This window comes from Chiloscyllium punctatum, chromosome 7 (assembly GCF_047496795.1).
Source record: "Chiloscyllium punctatum isolate Juve2018m chromosome 7, sChiPun1.3, whole genome shotgun sequence".
Taxonomy (NCBI): Eukaryota; Metazoa; Chordata; class Chondrichthyes; order Orectolobiformes; family Hemiscylliidae; genus Chiloscyllium; species Chiloscyllium punctatum.
This window is the reverse complement of record NC_092745.1, coordinates 48,904,500-48,927,740: the sequence shown is the minus strand read 5'-3', so window position 1 is coordinate 48,927,740 and position 23,241 is coordinate 48,904,500. Positions and strand designations below refer to the sequence as shown.

At 42.3% G+C, this 23,241-nt stretch overlaps 1 protein-coding gene across 6 annotated transcripts in view; it reads right to left on the bottom strand.

Annotated features, from left to right (window-relative positions):
• LOC140479628 (BMP/retinoic acid-inducible neural-specific protein 3-like) overlaps positions 1–23,241 on the bottom strand; it is a 186,390-nt gene that overhangs the window by 159,552 nt on the left and 3,597 nt on the right. For 3 of the 6 annotated variants that reach the window (XM_072573512.1, XM_072573514.1, XM_072573513.1), the window contains exons 2-3: positions 22,697–22,812; positions 13,999–14,281 (exon numbers count right to left, since the gene is read on the bottom strand). In XM_072573512.1, the coding sequence (XP_072429613.1) occupies positions 13,999–14,231 (233 nt within the window). In that variant the 5' untranslated portion in view covers positions 14,232–14,281; positions 22,697–22,812. Of the gene's footprint in view, positions 1–13,998; positions 14,282–22,696 lie in introns of all 6 variants that reach the window. The other 3 variants (XM_072573511.1, XM_072573510.1, XM_072573515.1) reach the window with 3 other exon arrangements.

The following is a 23,241-nucleotide window of genomic DNA, read 5'->3' as shown; positions in this document are numbered from 1 at the left end:
GTTTAGGTCACTTGCCTGTGGAAACTGTACCCCATTCAAATGGATCAAGGTTAATCATTTACTTCCATGCCATTTTTTCTGTATCTCTGTATCCTTTAATCTCTGTAGCATCCAGAAATCAATTGATTTCTGTCTTGTTCCTAATCAACAATTGAGTTTCCACAGCACTTTGGGGTAAAGAATTTACAAAGGTTCACCACCCCAAGTGAAGATCTTCCTTATCATCTCAATCTTAATTGGTTTGCCCCATTTTCTGACACTGTGTCTCTTGGTTCTATGCTGCCAACAAGCAGAACATCTTACCTATATCCACCTTGTCATCCACTGTACATATTTTCCATGTAGCAATGAGCTCAACTATTGGTTTGTAAAATCCTATGGAATACAAGCTCAAGTTTCTCAAATCTCCCCACAAAATGATGCAACAGTCCCCCGGACTATACTGGCCAACCTCCAATGTACTCTCTCTATGCAAGTACACACTTCCTAAGACAAGGAAACCAAAACTGTACACAGTGCTCCATACAATTGCAGCGAGACACCATGTGACACCTTTACTCTTGTACTCAAATTCCTTGAAAATGATGACCAAATTACTGTTTGCATTTCTAATTGCTTGCTACATCTGCATACTAGCTTTCAATGTTTTATGAAGAAGGTCAGCCATATGACTTTGGATACACAGACTTGCCAATTTTTCACCATTTAAAGTATACTTTGCCTAACTTCTTTTTCTGCCACATTCATTCACATTATATTCCAACTGCCATGTTCTTGCCTAAAAGATTAGATTTTCCAAATCTTTTTGAAGTCTCTTAGGATGGTCCTCAAAACTGGCATTCCCACCATATTTTGTGACATCAGTAAATTTGGAAGATTATACCCTAATATTTTCCGATCAACCCACTCAGAGACGTTATTATACACTTTGGAAGTGGTTGGGTCTTGAGTCCAGACTGCTTGGCTCAGAGGTAGGGACACTACCACTGCACCACCCTGGTCCCACAGCAAAATCAGTTACTTAGATTGTTAACAGCTGTATTCAAGCACAGATACTAACCCACACTTCTGTCCCAGTCATAGCAAACATAGTAGGAATGGCCCATTTAATCCTACAATCTATCTTCTGTTTGTTAACCAGTTCTCAGTCCATGCCAGTATATCCCTCCCAAACTATGTGTTCCAAGCTTGTTTACTAACATTTTATGTGAGACCTTATTGAAAGATGTCTAAAAATCCAAATATGCCACATCCTTGCTTCACCTTAGCAATCATAGTATCCTCTTAAAATATTCCCAACAGGTTATGTCAAACCCTCTCATAAATCACTGTTGACTTTGCCCAAACATATTATTCTTTTCTAATTGTCTAATTAACACAGTCAGCATGAGAGACTGTAATATTTTCCAACTATTGACATAAAACTAACAAGTCTGTGGTTCTCAGTTTTCTCTCTCCCACCTTTCCTAAATATTACCGTGGAGGAATATTTCCTGAATCCTTAGAACTTTGAAAGAGAACTACCAATACACCCATTATCTCTATGGCCTCTTCTGTCAATACTCTGAGATGTATATCTGGTCCAGATTATTTGTGACCTTCAAATGCAATTAAATTTATGAGGACCACCTCATTCATAACACTAATTTCTTTCAGTTTCACAGTTTAATGTGTCATTTTGTTGCCTAGCCTTTTTTTCACCTTCACTTGAGTGATGCTGGGCATTCATTGCCTGTCCCTAGTTGTCCTTGACAAGTGGTAATGAGCTGCCTTTTTGAACTGTTACAGTCCATGTGCTCTAGGTAGACTCACAACCCCCTTAAGAAGAAAATTCCAGGATTTTGACCCAGTGACCCTGAAGTGATGGCAGTATGTTTCTAACTCAGAATGGTGAATGACTTGGAGGGGAACTTGAAGGTGGTCGTGTTCCCATGTATTATGTAGCTATTGTCCTCCGAGATGGCAGTAGTCATGGGTTTGGAAGCTGCTGTTGAAGGATCTTTCTGCAATACACCTTGTAAATAGTGCACACTGTTGTTACTGAGCCTTAGCTGTGGTGAGTGCATGTTTGTGAATGTGGTGCCAATCAAGTCGGTTATTTTGGCCTGGAAGCCCTCAAGTTTCTTGAGTGAGGTTGGAGCTGCACTCTTCCAGACTGGTGGGGAGTATTCCAACACACACCCTGTTTGTATCTTGTGAATAGTGGATAGGCTTTGGGGTGTGGGGAAAGGAGTTACTCCCTCCAGTATTCCTTGCCTCTGACCTTCTCTGGAAGCTATTCTGTTTATATGGCTAATCCATATTTCTGGTCAATGGCAACCTCCAGGATATTGATAATGGGTGTTCAGTGATTGTAACGCTATTGAATGTGAAGGGGCAGTGGTTAGATTGCCTCTTATTGGAGGGGGTCATTGCCTGGCATTTGTATGGTGTGACTGTTAACACAGCACAAGTATGCATTTCGCTGAGGTATTTCATCAGGAGTGAGCCCCTTCATGCAAGAGGTCAATGTATGAGAGAAAACTAAAACAAACATCATTTTCTACAAACCTTGGGTCAGGAGATTTGATAGAAATTAGGCTTTATTGAAGCAAATGCCAGAAAAAAATTGTTAAGGGCTGTTGGACAGCAAATGTTAGGACAATAAGAAGAGCTTCAAAGAGCAATCATTGAAAGACAAACTGAGAATAAGACAAAAAGGCAACTTGGAATCAATTGGTGCATGTGGAGCAAAGTAAAATGAAACCATTGAAGATCAACGACTGAATGAAATGGTCCAGCATCACATAGGGATTGAAAAAGAGAGTGGAGAAACATAAAGCAAATTGACAGGGAAAATTAGGAAAACGCATAGCATAACAAAAGGGGATGTGGTTGATAGCTAAATGAGAGATCCATATTTATGTTTAAATAAGCAGGCAGAGTTATGTAACAGATGAATTATTTCTGGAATGAGTTGAGTCAAAAGATCAGGGGAGGAATAAAATAAAATGGAAGATTGATAAATAAATGCTTCACAAGTGAAAGCCATGACCAAATTGCTATTCAGCCAAGTTTGCAAAGAAATCCGTGAGATGATTCTAACAAAGGAAGCAGAAGAATAGCTTTTCTAAAGCGCATGATATAAGGAATTAGAGAAAAACCAAGGGAGGCAAAGACCTCCAGTTTGTGAGCCGAAGGAAAGGTGAATAGTTTTTACAGACAAAAGAAGCAGAGATGTGAATCATGAAATTGTAGACCAGTTAGTCTAGCACAGATAAAAGGAAAGTTTATCTAACCAAACCAATCCTTTCTTTTCTAAATTGGGGAAGGACCACAGGAGATTTCAGCACAATGTTGAAACAGTCAGCCGTGCCTCTCAAATCTGTTCACTGCTCTTTGAGGTCATAACTATATTAGCAGCTAATACAATTCACCATATTGGGAATGTAAATAGCAATGCAAATACCTCAATAAATTTAGATGGGTTAGGTTATAACAAATTTATTTAATAGTGCTTGAAAATAAAACAATTCAGGCAGCATGCAATGTCTGTGTACAAAAGATGGATGGTAAAAACAAGGACTGCAGATGCTGGAAACCAGATTCTAGATTAGAGTGGTGCTGTAAAAGCACAGCAAATCAGGCAGCATCCGAGGAGCAGGAAAATCGATGTTCATCAGGATTCCTGATTAAGGGTTTTTGCCCGAAACATCGATTTTCCTGCTCCTCGGATACTGCCTGACCTGCTGTGCTTTTCCAGCACCACTCTAATCTATACAAAACTTGGATGTCTATTTGGAGATACAGAAGGTGTAAAATTGTTGGACTAGCAAGCCCAACAAAGATAACAGGTGGAAGGTAAAATATTGATGATTTTGTTTACCTTGAGCCTTGCGTTGAGCACTTGAGCAAACCTTAACCTGAGATTAGAGTCAAAAGTTCCAAACTCAATTTCAGCTTTACACATCTAAAGCTGAACATCAGAAACACATCCTGCAACTGTTTTGAGTCGCCTCCCTTTCTGTTCTAGCCCTTCATTTGTTAGCATAAGCCAGTAATGTATGCCAAATTATACTCAAACCACTTCATGTGGAACCAAGAGGATTGTAGAAGTTTACATGCTATAAGGAGCCACTTGAGACTCCCTTCACTAAGAAATCTGAAATTAATGTTGCTATTCTGCTCCCTCATCACTTCCACAAGAGACTTTCATCCACGAGATGATTATTACACTAACCTGTTACATTGCTCAGTTATTTATAGCCAAAGTAATTCACAAGTCACATTTACATTATCACAGAACTCAGTGAGAGACATATCTTTCCAAAGCTTTTTTTACTTTGCACTCATTAGAACCAAAGCAAGAAAGCCAAATTTTATGCATTCACAATAATTTATACTAATAGATGAAAGTGTGCGAAAGGGTTGGAAAATTGACTAAAATTAACTGAGGTGTAACCATGGACAAAGCAATGGAGCATTATCATCCCTCTGAACTCATGGATAATTTAACAACAATCCAAAGGTTTTGAACATGTTCCCTTTGTTTCTAGAGGAGTGGTCCCTACATATAAATAAATACTGCTTCACCAAGTGGAAATGAACTAAGTTATGAGCTTAAATTGTTATATTAGAATGATTGTTAGTACAGCTACTAGCACACTCAGGATTTAAATGTTCATTTGGAATCACAGAACTTGAGTATTGCTGCACAAGGACATATTTTAATAAAGCTTTGCATCTTGTATTCATCAGGATAACTCACAAGAATGTCATTTTAACAACATGTCCGACATTTATACTGCAGAAAAAGAGAGTGCCGATCAGTTGGCAAATGGACTCTGATTGGTAGAAGTATTGTCTTGGAGAATGCAATTATCATGATGATTGACAGCTAATGACTTGGCTGTGTTAAACTTTAAACCACACAACTTGACACTGATTGGTTCAGGCGTTGTCCCGAAAAATTAACTTGAGAATGGCTGCCATCTATGTTGTTGAATTGGAACAGGCACAGTGCATGTACTTGTTCTTTCTGCCTTTTCAATAATATTCATGTGCTGTGCATTAAAATGAATGACTGCATGAATATTACATTTAAAGGGTATTGGTGCATGATAAAAATACTCAAAAAATGATTAATCTAATTTATAAAACCAATAGAAACTGTAAACCCATAATCCATCCACCAAATGGAAGCAGCAATTCTTAAAAGAAAGTTCAATTTGCTAAGAAAAGCAGTACCAAACTGTTTAGAAATATAGAATGTAGAAACACAAGTGCCTACTCTACTATTCAATATGACCATGGTTGAATATTTATCTCAATAACCTGTTCCTACTTTCTCCCATATCCTTGGAGCTATTTAGTCCTATGAACTATATCTACATTCTTCTTGCAGGTCTTCAATGGCTTGGCCTCAATAGTTTTCAGTAGCAGAGAATTCTCTAGGCTCACCACTCTGTGGGTGAAGAAATTTCTCCTCATCTCTGTCTTAAATGGCCTACCTTTTATTTTTGAATGTAATTCCTGGTTCTGGATTCCTCAATCATTGAGAACATTCTTCCTGTATCTACCATGTCTAATCCTGTTAGAATTTTATAGATTTCTATGAAGTCTCCCCTCATTCTTCAAAACCCTATTGAACATTTTCCTAAACAATCCAGTCTCTCTATATACATTAGTCGCTGCATCCCAGGAATCAGTCTAATAAACCTTCTTTGCACTCCTTCCATATCCTGCAAGATGAGGAATCAAGGGTTATGGAGATAAGGCAGGAACAGGATACTGATTAAGGATGATCAGCCATGATCATATTAAATGATGGTGCAGGCTCGAAGGGCAGAATGGCCTACTCCTGCACCTATTGTCTATTATCTATTGTCTATTGTCTATTGTATTATCCTTCCTCAGATAGGGAAACAAAAACTGCATATAATACTCCAGGTATGGTCTTACCAATGCCCCTGTACAGTTGCAGGAAGACATCCCTACTCCTGTACATCAATCATCTTGCAATGAAGTCTAACATATCATTTGCCTTCTTCACCACCTGCTGCACCTGCATGCTTACTTGCAGTGACATATGTATGAGAACACCCAGGTCTCGTTACACAACTCCCTTTTCCAATCTATCACCAAACAGATAGTAATCTGTGTGCCTGCTTTTGCAACCAAAGTGGATAATCTCACATTTATCCACAATATACTGCACCTGCTATGTATTTGTTCACTTGCTCAACTTGTCCAAATCACAATAAAACTTCTCTCCTCAAAGTATTCCCTCCCTCCCAACTTTGTGTCATCTGCAAACTTGGAGATAGGACATGTAGAGTCCTTATCTAAATTATTGGATTATATTGTGAATTGCTGAGGTCCAAGTACTGATCCCTGTGGTGCTCGACTTGTCACTGCCCACCACTCATGTTCTTTGTTTCCTCTCTTCCAACCAGTTCTTAATCAATGTTAGTAACCTCAATCACATGTGCTTTAATTTTACATGCTAATCTCTTACATGGGAGATTATCAAAACCTTCTGAAAATCCAAGTAAACAACATCCACTGGCTCCTCCTTATCCATTTGACTCATTACGTCATCCGAAGGTTCCAGCAGATTTATCAAATTCCCCTTTGTAAATCCATGCTGACTTTGTCAGATAGTTTCAAAGATTACCGAGTGCTCTGTGAGTACATCTTTGAACATGAGCTCCAGCATTTTTCTCATGACTGATGTCAAGCTGACAGGTCTATAATTTATTCTTATTGTTCTGCCTCCTTTACATAGTGGAGTTTCATTAGCTTCTCTCCAATCTATAGGAGTCTATAGAATTTTGGAAGATTACCATTATTAAATTGGCTATTTTGAGGGCCATTTCCTGACATGGTCTGGGATGAAGCCTATCAAGCATTAGGGATTTATCTGTCCTTAATCCTCATTAGTTTCCCCAATAGTGTTTCCTTACTAATTAACATCATTCATTCCTCCTTCTCATTAGGATTTGTGTTTCCCTACATTATTGGGATATTATTTGTATCTTTCTTTGTGAAGACAGAACTTTGAAGTGACATTTTTCTCTGCTTAATCTCGCATCATTAGTTCAGAAGTGAGGATGTTTGTTTTGATTGCACATTGTTCAGCACCATTCACAGCACCTCAGATTAGATTACTTACAGTGTGGAAACAGGCCCTTCGGCCCAACAAGTCCACACTAACCCGCCGAAGCGCAACCCACCCATACCCCTACACTTACCCCTTACCTAACACTACGGGCAATTTAGCATGGCCAATTCACCTGACCTGCACATCTTTGGACTGTGGGAGGAAACCGGAGCACCCGGAGGAAACCCACGCAGACACGGGGAGAATGTGCAAATTCCACACAGTCAGTCGCCTGAGGCGGGAATTGAACCCGAGTCTCTGGAGCTGTGAGGCAGCAGTGCTAACCACTGTGCCGCCCATAAGCAGTCCATATCTAAATGTCACATGACCTGGACAACATTCAGCCTTGGGCTGATAAGTAGCAGGTAACATTTGAACTACATAAGTCAGGCAATGACCATCTTGAACAAGAGAAATTTCTAAATCAACTGCCATCAATAATCTGGGGATTACCATTGATCAGGTAATGAACTGAACCATCCAAATCAAAGATTGTAACTGCAAAAAGTAGTCTGAGAATGAAGATTTTGCAGTGAAAAACTCATCTGGTGTCTTAAAGCTTGTTTATTATCTGCAAGGCAGAAGTCAGGAGTGTGATGGAAATTTGCCCACTGCCAGACTGAGCATGACTCCGAGAAATCTTACACACTCCAGAAGCATCAGACCATCTTCAAAGCAGGCTGCAAGATTGGCACCCCATATGACACATTTTACATTCACTCCCTCCACTACTGAAGTACAGTGGCAGTATTTTGTACCATCTACAAGATGCATTTCAATGACGCACCAAGACTCTTAGACAGCATTTGCCACACCCACAGCTTCTACTGGATAGAAAGTCACGGAGAGCAGATAAATGGGAATAACAACATCTTTAACTTCCCTCGAAGCCATAACCGTCCTGACTTGGAACTATACCATCATTCCTTCACCATTACCGTGTCAAAATCCTGCAACTTGCTCACGAATAGCAATGTTGGTGTACCTACATCACATAGAATGTAGTGATTCAAAAGGCAGTGAAACCACCACCTTCGCAAGTACTTTTAAGATAGGAAATAATGCTGTCCTATTCAATGATGCCCATGTCCTGTGAATGATTTGAGAAAAGCTATTTTCAAAATTAGCATCAACATAAAGAGGTTAAACACTGGATTCACAAAAAAAAAGCCCTGGTATGTTGTAGGAAACAATGTAAAGTGAATTAAATATTTCAAATAACATAGCATTGTCACTGATGTCCAAGGTGCTGATAGCAGCAATTAGTTGGCCAAGTTTGGTTTTGTCCATCACGCACCATCAAATGGTACAGCACCATGCATTTCTAAAGCAAAATATAAGTGTAAAATAAAGTCCTTCACAGAGGCATAACCAAAACAAAGAATTACAAATGCAGCTAGAGAACCACAGAATTATTTTTGGCTCATAAAATGGTACATATTTGAAATTTATACATTTATTCATTAATTCTTTTCAAATTGTGCTAGATCGATAGTTGATCAAGGCAATGTTTGAAACTTAAAAGTATATGTAGTTACACTGATTACCCAGCTCTCCGAGACATAATGCTATTGGGATTGTGAAAATGTATCTTTGGAATTCAGTCAGTTAGATTTGAAGAATGCATTAAAATGATGAACTGATAACCTTAGGAATTTCAAACATATGTTAAAGATTTTAATCAAATTTGGATATGAGCTTTTTCTTCTGAGAAGTTTACTGAATAATCAGAAATAGCATGCCATGAATAAAATTTAAGTAATTCTACAGAAGTAAACCCTTGCCAGCTCTTATAGGTGCGCCATCGAGAGCATTCTGTCTGGATGTATCACTACCTGGTATGACAACTGTACCATTCAAAGTCAGAGACAATTACAAGAGAGTGATGAATTTGGCCCAGACAATCACAAAGGCCAACGTCCTATCTGTAGAATCCATCTACCAGGCCCTCTGTCAAGGAAAGGATGCCAGCATTCTCAAAGATCCATCCCACCTTGGCAATGCTTTTCTACAACCTCTCCCAACGGGGAGAAGTTACAGGAGCCTGAACCCACACAGCAGCCAGTTTCATAACAGTTTCTACCTTACTGTTGTTAGAATACTGAATGGACTCATAAACTCCTAACGTTCACCTGTACCTGTGCTTTTGGTTTTTGCTGCTGTTTACCTATTATTTACTATCTATGCAACTTAACTATGTGATCTGCCTGTATTGCTCGCAAGACAAAGCTTATCACTGTGCCTCCGTACACATGACAATAAATTCAATTCAATTCAATGTAATTAAATAGCTTTTGCATGCTAGATTTTGTTTCTGTTCTCATGGAATATCGTCAATACCCCACATAATAAGGTCAGGAGCAGTCACCATCTCTTCATTACAGACACCAAAACCAGACCTTTGTAAACTCCACATCAAATGGTAACTCATTATAACAAATGCTCAAATCCAAATGAAGTATTTACAGAGAATAATGGATACCAGTGATTGATGAAGTGAAGCAGGAACTGCATCTTGAACAGCTCGGATGAATTCATGAGAACAATATTTAAATCAGTTAATCTCCTACATGTAGCAAAACAAAATAGCACAGATGCTGGAAATGTGAAATTAAGATGAAGAATGCAAGAAATACATTGCAACTCTGGCAGCATCTGTGGAGAGAAATGGTTCAGGTCTGTAGCTCCTTCCAACAAAAGGTCACCAATCTGAAATGTTAAATTTGTTTCTCTCTCCACAAATGCTACCAGACCAACTGAGTATTTCCAGCACATTTTATTTTAACTGCTATTCATTTCATCCCTCGATCCAAAGATGTGCTGGTCCGGTGAATTGGTCATGCTAAATTGCCCATAGCATTAGGTGCATTAGTCAGCGGTAAATATAGGGTAGGGGAATAGATCTGGGTGGGTTACTCTTCAGACGGTTGGTGTGGACTTGTTGGGCCATGGGGCCTGTCTTATCAAGACAAAAGATGGAAAATTATAGGCCAATTAGCCTAACCTCGGTTGTTGGTAAAATTCTAGAATCCAATTAAGGATGAGGTTTCTAAATTCTTAGAGCAGAGTCTGATTAGAACAAGTCAACATGGATTTACTAAGGGGAGGTCATGCCTGACAAACCTGTTGGTATTCTTTGAAGAGGTGACAAGCAGGTTAGACCAGGGAAACCCAGTGGATGTGGTCTATCTAGACTTCCAAAAGGCCTTTGATAAGGTGCCACACGGGAGGCTGCTGAGCAAGGTGAGGGCCCATGGTGTTCGAGGTGAGCTACTGGGATGGATTGAGGATTGGCTGTCTGACAGAAGGCAGAGAGTTGGGATAAAAGGTTCTTTTTCAGAATGACAGCCGGTGATGAGCGGTGTCCCGCAGGGTTCAGTGTTGGGGCCACAGCTGTTCGCATTATATATTAATGATCTGGATGAAGGGACTGGGGGCATTCTAGCGAAGTTTGCTGATGATACGAAGATAGGTGGACAGGCAGGTAGTACTGAGGAAGTGGGAGGCTGCAGAAGGATCTAGACAGTTTGGGAGAGTGGTCCAGAAAATGGCTGATGGAATTCAACAAATGTGACGTCTTGCACTTTGGCAAAAAGAATAAAAGCACAGACTACTTTCTAAACGGTGAGAAAATTTATAAAGCCAAAGTACAAAGGGATCTGGGAGTGCTAGTCGAGGATTCTCTAAAGGTCAACATGCAGGTTGAGTCTGTGATTAAGAAAGCGAATGCGATGTTGTCACTTATCTCAAGAGGGTTGGAATATAAAAACACCATTGTGCTACTGAGACTTTATAAAGCTCTGGTTAGGCCCCATTTGGAGTACTGTGTCCAGTTTTGGTCCCCACACCTCAGGAAGGATATACTGGCACTGGAACGTGTCCAGCGGAGATTCACACGGATGATCCCTGGAATGGTAGGTCTAACATATGAGGAACGGCTGAGGATCCTGGGATTGTATTCATTGGAGTTTAGAAGATTAAGGGGAGACTTAATAGAGACGCACAAGATAATACATGGCTTGGAAAGGGTGGATGCTAGGAAATTGTTTCCGTTAGGTGAGGAGACTAGGACCCGTGGACACAGCCTTAAAATTAGAGGGGGTAAATTCAGAACAGAAATGCGGAGACATTACTTCAGCCAGAGAGTGGTGGGCCTGTGGAATTCATTGCCGCAGAGTGCAGTGGAGGCCGGGACGCTAAATGTCTTCAAGGCAGAGATTGATAGATTCTTGTTGTCTCGGGGAATTAAGGGCTACGGGGAGAATGTGGGTAAGTGGAGTTGAAGTGCCCAGCAGCCATGATTGAATGGTGGAGTGGACTCGATGGGCCGAATGGCCTTACTTCCATTCCTATGTCTTATGGTCTTATACTGTAAGGAATTGAATCTAATCTAATCTCAATTAGTGACTATGCTTTCAGCTTGTGAGAATTAGGGCCACACACTCTACAAATTCCTTTTCATCTCCCTGTTCTCTACTAAGTCCTCCCTCCAAACCCAGTCTTTTGACTAAGCATTTAGTTAACCTTCTTAATGCCCCTTCCTTTGTTTATGTTTCTAATCATTTCCATTCACCTCCGCGAAGCTCCACAGGACTGTTTTCCTTCCCTGCAGTAAAAGGCACTTTTTGAAAGTAAGCCATTGCTGTTAAATTGCTCACAGATAGTTTGGGATCCAGAACACGTTAAAAATCCCCAATTCATGTCCTTGAGATAGGGCAAGTTATCAAAGCCAGAAGAACCAGCAGGAAGTAACACTTTGAATTGTGACATTCGAAGTAAAATCCCTCAAGTATGATAAATAAATTCAATCTGCAAAACTTTTGATCAATGGACAAATAAAATCAAGTAACTGGATATCTAAAATTAAAATTGTTGACTGGTATCTAATTGAGGTGCACATATAACCTATGAAAGTTAGAATGATAATGGACACTTGAGGCCTAATTAAGTTAGAGACTTGGATCTAATCATATTATTTTGATTGAACATTAGGCCAGAAATTGTTAAGTGCTGCAAAATTAGAGTTATTTTTTCTGTCTTATCTGCAACCTTTATTCACATCCAGTGAGACTGCTTGACTGCTGAAAATGTCTGCCCTATAATCTCGATGAAAATAGGAATATGAAATATGATACTTGAAAACTATAATAAGGAGTAAGATAATTCAGCCATTTCAGGCCAGTATGTTCTGACCAGGAGTCAGAATGTTAGAAACCCCCAATTGCCAACCTCCAAGATTCTTTAACCATTAAGTGACTAGCAATTCGCAGCAGGAATGACAACATTTAGGTCACAGCTCTAAGCAGGACTGATCAAATCAAATAAAGTTTTGCTTTAAGATGAATGGTTTAATGCACCTGTCATTATAAATGTTATCAGATTATCAGAAAATTATATCTCTGAACATGCAGTGATGCCATGAAAGAACTATTAGCACATATATTAACCACCAATAATCATTGTGTTTAATATTTATTAACTCTGAAACATTTAACTAGCAAGGTAATTATGTCTATAGAATAAAAAAGTAACTTAATTAGAACATTCTTATTTGGTTTCTTTTGAGAAACTGCAAAGACTATTTGGTTTTATGGTGCTTGCATTGGTTAGTATCCTATATGTCATGACTGGAACATCACAGAACAACACATTACGTAAGTCACTGCCAGCAATAACATAAGAGATTGACTTGTTCCGAGGTCTCCAGGATATTCGAGTTTGAGGTAGAATCCAATCTAATGGGAGGGACTGGATAATTTGTGTATGGAGTAGAACATGTGCCTGGAGCAGGATGCCACCTGGAATGTATAAGGCAGGTATTCAGATGGTGCAAGTTTAAAATAATGTATACCTGGCATAGAGCTGCAGGCTGAAATTCAATTCACAGGTGGGCATTACACATGTTGCAGTCAGGGGCTGGCATCAAATTCAACAAACCAGAAGATGGAAGCTCAATTTAAAACTAAATCCAGGCTTTCAATTATGGCCTCAAATCAGGTTTATCACCAGTCTACATTTTGTGAATTCTACCAGCATCCTTAAGCTGTTTTGGGTTTGCTTTCTTGTGTCATTAGATGCTCTCAGCACTTTTTGAAACCAACCATGTATTTGTATTTTAAAAACGTACGTTTCCTTGAAGAACGTGGTTGTGTGTTGCAGATTTATTGCGATAATCTACAATTAAGGACTGAAGTGTGATAGGTCCAGTGAAGTTGTGTGAACATATATTGTGCAGTTGTCAATTATAATTTTCAACTGCAATGCTTGTTCGTGGTTCATTCTTGCCTTATCTACTACAGATAACGACCATCCGAGGAACACTGTCTGTCACTACACGTCTGTAACATAAACGAAGATGTCTTTTTTTTTAACCCCTTTTCTTGAGTCTGCACAGTTGGCAGCAATACATACTGTATAACGTGCGTCTGTGATTAATCAACGAGCCCTTGGCGGCGTAGGGGCTGCAGATCCCAATCCCCTCATCAGGGGGAGATGTGAGCACACAGAGTGGAGCGTTGGACCGAATAAACAAGACTCTTCACAAACCGATTCTTAAAGGGAACACGCAGTGTAAGTAGCCAGCATCATTGGTGGTTTCACTAGGGATGGATGGCTGTTTCAACCGAATTTACTGGCGTCGTGGGCCGGTGTTAAAGGCACACTTTAAGCAAAACAAAAGCAATAAGAAAAGACGGGAGAGTGATTCCAAAAATAAACCAACTCGAAACAGATTCAGAAGCTCTAGCTAGTATCCTGAACGCTGCTTTCATCTCCATGCTGCCTGACTTGGGAAGCACTTGCTTTTTTTCCCCCAACCTCTGGCGCAGTTTGTCCGCCCCCACCCGGGCCACTCTTACCTGTAGATTTTGTATCTGGTAGTAAATCCCTGGCGGTATTTGTCTAGGAAATTGGAATAGTCCCGAGCCCGGTGGAAAGGCCCCTTGTCTGAGAGTAGCCAGTCGAGAGGGCTGGTGGCATGTTGGTGTTGGTGATGGCAGGAGAGTACTAGGATTGCCCAGCAGTGGAGGGTTAAAGCCAGCCTGTCCCATAGGAACAGCAAGGAGACGAGATCAACAAGCCGCCAGTTCATCCTTCCATCTGGGACTCTTCCTCTTCATTCTCCATTCACTCTCTCAAGACCTGTTCCAGTTTAAAAAAGAAAGACATTAAGAACGAGGACATCCTCTTTTCTTTAATCATAAATCTCCCCGAGCAGGGGAGGAGAAGAGCTGAAACATGGCCAGAAACTCAGCTGGCGAAACTCAGCAGATCTGGCCGTGTCTACGAGGAGAGAAGACAGAGTTAGTGTGTCCAGTCAATAGAACCGGGGAAGAGCTTGATCTTCAGGATTGGCATAGCGCGAGAGGGAGAAAAAAAATAGAAACTTTGTGCTTTCTGCATGGTGCAGAATGGATTTGTCAGGTACGGAGAGCAGGAGTGAGGTGATTATAACGTGCCCCATGACCACCCCAGAGTCAGGCAGGTCAATATAAACGCTCAGAGAGATATAATCACAAAACAAAGCATCAGGATATATTCAAAACAAAACATATACAAGCACACAGCCAGAGTATACTCCACACAGAACACAATCAGATACAGACCCCGAATATACTCAACATAAAGCTCCATCAGGCACATCAGGCACATACTCACAATATACTCTACACAGACACAACCAACACATACCCACAATATACTCAACACAGACATAGTCAACACACACCCACAATATACCCTACACAGACACAGCCAACAGACACCTGCAATATACTCCACACAGACACAGCCAACACACACGCACAATATACTGCAAACAGGCACAGCCAACACACACACACACAATATACTTCTTACAGACACAACCAACATCCACCCACAATATATCCTACATAGAAACAGCCAACTTACATCCACAATATACTCCATACTGACACAGCCAACACACACACAATTTATTCCACACAGACACAACCATCATACACCCACAATATACTCCACACAGACACAGCCAATACACAGCCACCATATATTTCACACAGACATAACCAACACTGATCCACAATAACCCCACACAGACACAGTGAAACACACACCCACAATATACTGCACACAGACACAGCCAGCACACACTCACAATTTACCCTACACAGACATGGCCAAATGCACACCCACAATATACTCACACAGACACAGCCAACACACACTCACAATATACTTACATAGACACAGCCAACACACACTCACAATATACTGCACATAGACACAGCCAGCACACACCCACAGTATACACTCACAATATACCCCACACAGACACAGCCAACACATATCCACAATATACTCCACAGAGACACAGTCAAATACACACCCACGATATACTGCACACAGACACAGCCAACACACACCCACAATATACTGCACACAGACACAGCCAAATACACACCCACAATATACTGCACACTGACATAACCAACACACACCCACAATATACCCCACACTGACACAGCCAAACACCCACCCACAATATACTGCACACTGACACAACCAACACACACCCACAATATACTGCACACTGGCACAGCCAACACTCACCCACAATATACTGCACACTGACACAGCCAAACACACAACCACAATATACTGCACACTGACACAGCCAACACACACCCACAATATACTGCACACTGACACAACTAACACACACCCACAATATACTGCACACTGACACAACCAACACACATCCACAATATACTGCACACTGACACAGCCAACACATACCCACAATATACCCTACACAGACACAGTCAACACACACCCACAATATACCTGAGAGAGACACAGTATACTCCACACAGACACAGCCAAACACACAACCACAATATACTGCACACTAACACAACCAGCACACACTCACAATATACCCTACACTGACACAACCAACACACATCCACAATATACTACACATAGACATAGCCAACACACACACACAATATACTGCACACTGACACAACCAACACACACCCACAATATACTGCACACTGACACAGCCAAACACACAACCACAATATACTGCACACTGACACAGCCAAACACACACCCACAATATATTGCACACTGACACAGCCAACACACACCCACAATATACTGCACACTGACACAACCAACACACATCCACAATATACTGCACACTGACACAGCTAACACACACCCACAATATACCCTACACAGACACAGTCAACACACACCCACAATATACCTGAGACAGACACAGTATACTCCACACAGACACAGCCAAACACACAACTACAATATACTGCACACTGACACAATCAACTCACACTCACAATATACTCTACACAGACACAGCCAACACACACCCACAATATACCTGAGACAGACACAGTATACTCCACACAGACACAGCCAAACACACAACCACAATATACTGCACACTGACACAACCAGCATACACTCACAATATACCCTACACTGACACAACCAACACACATCCACAATATACTACACATAGACACAACCAACACACATCCACCGTATACTCCACATAGACACAGCCAACACACACCCACAATATACTCCACACAGACACAGCCAAACACACAACCACAATATACTGCACACTGACACAACCAGCATACACTCACAATATACCCTACACTGACACAACCAACACACACTCACAATATACCCTACACAGACACAGCCAAACACACACCCAAATTATACTGCACACTGACACAGCCAACACACACTCACAATATACTGTACACAGACACAGCCAGCACACACCCACAATATACCCCACACAGACACAGCCAACACACATCCACAGCATACCCCACACTAACACAGCCAAACACACACCCACAATATACTGCACACTGACACAACCAACACACGCCCAAAGTATACCCCACACATACACAGCCAAATACACACCCACAATATACTGCACACTGACACAGCCAAATACACACCCACAATCTACTGCACACTGACACAACCAACACACACCCACAATATACTCCACACAGACAAAGCCAAACACACACTCACAATATACTCCACATGGACACAGCCAAACACACACTCACAATATATGGCACACAATCACAGCCAACGCACATCCACAATATACCCCACACAGACACAGCCAACACACATCCACAATATACCCGAGACAGACACAGCCAACACACACCCACAATATACTCATGCAGACACAGCCAACACACACTCACAATATACCCCATACAGACACAGTCAACACACACCCACAATATACTCACACAGACACAGCCAACACACACTCACAATATACCCCACACAGACACAGCCAACACACACCCACAACATATCCTACACACACAGCCAGCACACACCACAATATACTCACATAGACACAGGCAACACACACCTACCTTATACTGCACACAGACACAGGCAACACAGACCCACAATATACCCCAGACACAGTCAACACATACCCACAATATGTCCTACACAGACACAGCCAACACACACTCACAATATACCCCACATAGGCACAGCCAACACACACTCACAATATACCCCACATAGACACAGCCAACACACACCCACAATATATCCTACACAGACATACCAACACACACACAATACACCCCATACAGACAGACAACACACACCCACAATACACCCCACACACAGCCAACACACACCCACAATATATCCTACACAGACACATCAACACTGACCCACTATATACCATACACAAACACAGCCAAACACACACCTACAATTTACTCACACAGACATAGCCAACACACAGTCATAATTTACCCCACATAGACACAGCCAACACACATCTACAATATACCCCACACAGACACAGCCAACAGACACCCACAATATATTCCACACAGACACAGCCAACACATACCCACAATATACTCACACAGACACAGCCAACACACACTCACAATAGACCCCACACAGACACAGCCAACACACACCCACAATATACTCACACAGACACAGCCAACATACACTCACAATATACCCCACACAGGCACACCCAACACACACCCATGATATACCCTACACAGACACAGCAAACACACACCCATGATATACCCTACACAGACACAGCCAACACACACCCACAATATACTCATACAGGCACAGCGAACACAGACTTACAATGTACAACACATAGACACAGCCAACACACACCTACAATATACTGCACACAGACACAGGCAACACAGACCCAAAATATACACTAGACGCAGCCAACACACACCCACAATATATCTGACACACACACAATATACTCACACAGACATAGCCAACACACACTCACAATATACCCCACACAGGCACAGCCAACACACACCCACAATATGTCTAACACAGACACATCCTGAAGAAGGGCTGATGCCCGAAATGTTGATTCTCCTGTTCCTTGGATGCTGCCTGACCTGCTGCGCTTTTTCAGCAACACATTTTCAGCTCTGATCTCCAGCATCTGCAGTCCTCACTTTCTCCCCACATAGACACAGCCAACACACACCCACAATATACTCACACAGACACAGCCAACACACACTCACAATATACCCCACATAGACACAGCCAACACACACCCACAATATATCCTACACACACACACAATATAATCACACAGACATAGCCAACACACATCCACAATATACCCCACATAGACACAGCCAACACACACCCACAATATATCCCACACAGACACAGCCAACACACAGCCACAATATACGCTACACTGACACAGCCAACACACACCCACAATATACTGCACACAGATACAGGCAACACCCACCCACAATATACCCCACACAGACACAGCCAACACACACCCACAATATATCCTACACAGACATACCAACACACACACAATATATCCCACACAAACAGACAACACACGCCCACAATATACCCCACACAGGCACAGCCAACACACACCCACAATATGTCCTAGACAGACACATCAACATCGACCCACTATATAGCATACACAGACACAGCCAAACACACGCCTACAATATACTGCACACAGACACAGCCAACATACACTCACAATTTACCCCACATAGACACAGCCAACACACACCTACAATATACCCTACACAGACACAGCCAACACACACCCACAATATACCCCACATAGGCACAGCCAACACACACCTACAATATACCCCACACAGACACAGCCAACACATACCCACAATATACCCTACACAGACACAGCCAACACACACTCACAATATACCCTACACAGACACAGCCAACACACACCCCACAATATACTCACACAGACACAGCCAACATACACTCACAATTTACCCCACATAGACACAGCCAACACACACCTACAATATACCCCACACAGACACAGCCAACACACACCCACAATATACTCCACATAGGCACAGCCAACACATACCCACAATGTACCCCACATAGACACAGCCAACACACACCTACAATATACTGCACACAGACACAGCCAACATACACTCACAATTTACCCCACATAGACACAGCCAACACACACCTACAATATACCCCACACAGACACAGCCAACACACACCCACAATATACCCCACATAGGCACAGCCAACACACACCTACAATATACCCCACACAGGTATAGCCAACACATACCCACAATATACCCTACACAGACACAGCCAACACACACTCACAATATACCCTACACAGACACAGCCAACACACACCCCACAATATACTCACACAGATGCAGCCAACACATACCCACAATATACTGCAAACAGACACAGCCAACACACACCTATAATATACCCCACACAGACACAGCCAACACACATCCACAATATACTCACACAGACACAGCCAACATACACTCACAACATACCCCACACAGACGCAGCCAACACATACCCACAATATACCCTACACAGACACAGCCAACACACACCCACAATATACTAATACAGACACAGCCAACACACACTCACAATATACACCACATAGACACAGCCAACACACCTACAATATACTGCAAACAGACACAGCCAACACACACTCACAATTTACCCAACACAGACACAGCCAACACACACCTACAATATACCCTACGCAGACACAGCCAACACATACCCACAATATACTAATACAGACACAGCCAACACACACTCACAATATACACCACAAAGACACAGCCAACACACTCCTACAATATACTGCACTCAGACACAGCCAACACACACTCACAATATATCCCACACAGACACAGCCAACACACACCCACAATATACCCTACACAGACAAAGCCAACACACACCCACAATATATCCTATACAGACAGACAACACACACACAATATACTCACACAGACACAGCCAACACCCACCCACAATATATCCTACACAGACACATCAACACCGACCCACTATATACCATACACAGACACAGCCAAACACACACCAACAATATACCCACCACAAGACACAGCCAAACACACACCAACAATTTACTGCAGACAGACACAGCTAATGGACACCCACAATATATTCCACACAGACACAACAAACACACACCACAATATACCCCACACTGACACAGCCAACACACACCCACAATATACCCCACACTGACACAGCCAACACACACCCACAATATATTCCACATAGACACAGCCAACACACACCCACAATATATTCCACATAGACACAGCCAACAAATACCCACAATATACTGCACACAGACACAGCCAACACACACCCACAATATATTCCACACAGACACAGCCAACACATACCCACAATATACTGCACACAGACACAGCCAACACACACCCACAATATATTCCACACAGACACAACCAACATGTACCCACAATATGCTCCACATAGACATAGCCAAACTCATCTCCAGAATTTATTCAACATAAAACACAGCTGAACACCCAGCCTGAATATACACAGCACAGAACACAGCCAAACATATACTGATAATGGACTCCACATAAATACAGTCGAACACAAACCCAAGATATGTTAATCACAAAACACCGTAAGGTACATGCAGTCTAAACGCTACAAAACAGCCAAACACACACACGCACAACCTACTCAACATAAACAGTCAGACACACACCCAGAATACAGTTGACATAAAGCACAGTAACACACCTAGAATATATTCCACACAGACACAGCTAAAAACACATTCAGAAAACAGATGACATAAAATAGTCAAACACAGATCCAGAATATATTCAAATAGCTTATAACCAGATGTACACACAGAAACAAGGGTATATTCAAATATGAATTACAGCCAGAAAGACTACTGTATATGAACACAAATACACATCCAGAGTAACAAAGGTCTCCTCAAACGCAGTATACTGACACAGACACAGCCAGGTGTACATACACACATGAAGGAACAGCAAGTTAAAGAAGGAAAGTCACTAGGTTTTGTTGTAGATGTAGGCAAATATTCAAGCAGGTGGACAAATAGCTTTAAACACACATGCATACCTCAACAAGCCACACACACATACAGACAAATACGCAGTCAGGCGCTTACATTAAAAAAAAGCTGCACACACAGGTAGACTCCAGCACTTTGACAGCCAAGACTGGTAGATGCGGAATCTCAGGGAATAAAAAGCATTCCTCCGCCCAAACACTGATAGACAATTCATTTGTACACAGCAAGCACATCTCACTGACATGACCACATTAAACTGACAAAGAGGAATAAATGGAAAGACGGTTTCAGAGGCTCACACCTAGACACGCACACAGCATGTACACACAGGTAGGGAGATATACTCGCAGACACAAGTCATTTGATGCTGCAGTGATAGGTCTGAAGCACAAACACACAAGAATTAATAAGGGAATTCATGCCTGAACACCGTGATAATAAATGTGTTTGCTGTGCTCGTTACTGCATTGAAACAAGCTACGTTTAATTAGACAGAATTTTAGCAAAAAGCGTCTTTGTCTTTGACCTTAAGCGCGCTCAGAGATATTCCTAGTTGCTTCCTCAGAAGGAGACGGTGGAATTTTTTTTTTGAGAAAAAAAAGCTTTAACTTCTTCCCCCCTCCCCCCAACTCCCCCCCCCCCCACCCCCCCCCCCCCCTTCCCATTCGCCTGTCATCAAGGAACTTGCACTCAGCCGAACGCGGTTTTTGGAGAGTTAATCGGCCGCCCCTCCGCTCTGACTGTGGAGAGCTGAGATCCCAGATTTGTCCCAAGGCATTGCAATACCTCCCCGAGCTGAAAGAACCAGCGGCAAAACTGAACTTGGCAGCTTCCCCCGGGCCGTTGAAAGCGAGGAGCTGAGAATTGGGAAGGTGGGGTAGAGAGGTGTGAGTGTGTGTGTGTGTGTGTGTGTGTGTAGGCTGGGGGAAGAAAGCAGAAGGGTTGCAAGTTGCCGAGCACCCCTTCCCGGTTTCGCGGTTCCCCAGTTCAGCCGTGTCCAGACCGCACTGGCCCCGTTTCCCGAACCCAACAACACTGACCTTTCTGACAGAATCTCTGGAAGGCAGGTGAACCCATGGCGCTCCGGTCTGGTCTCCCGACTGTGCACAGTGAACCTCTCAACAGCCGGCTGCGTGAGCAAGTCATCTTACAAAGCCTTCTTGGGGCAGGACATACATCCAGAGGGAGCGAGAGAGACACACAGAGAGAGAGAGAGAGAGAGAGAAGGCAGATGTGGATGGGCTGGGGTAGGGGTGGACAGAGACAAGTAACGTTCCTCCGAGCACTTGATTCCTTTCCCCCTCCTCTTGCTTCGAGACGGCCACTGGGGCAAAGCCACAGCTAATGCCCTTCACTTCCCTGGGGAGGGGGTGTATCCTCGGGACGGACAGGCGCCGGGTTTGTCCCCCATCCAAATGTGAATCCGGAGTGCTGTGGCTTGCACGGACTCCTTTGGAGACGGCTAACAAGATTCCCACCCCCAAAATAAAAGATTCCAGAAAGGACGTCCATCCGTTCTCTCCCACCCACTGGTCACATGCTTAATCTGCCTGGGTCGCCCCCTTTTTGTGTGTGTGTGTGTGTG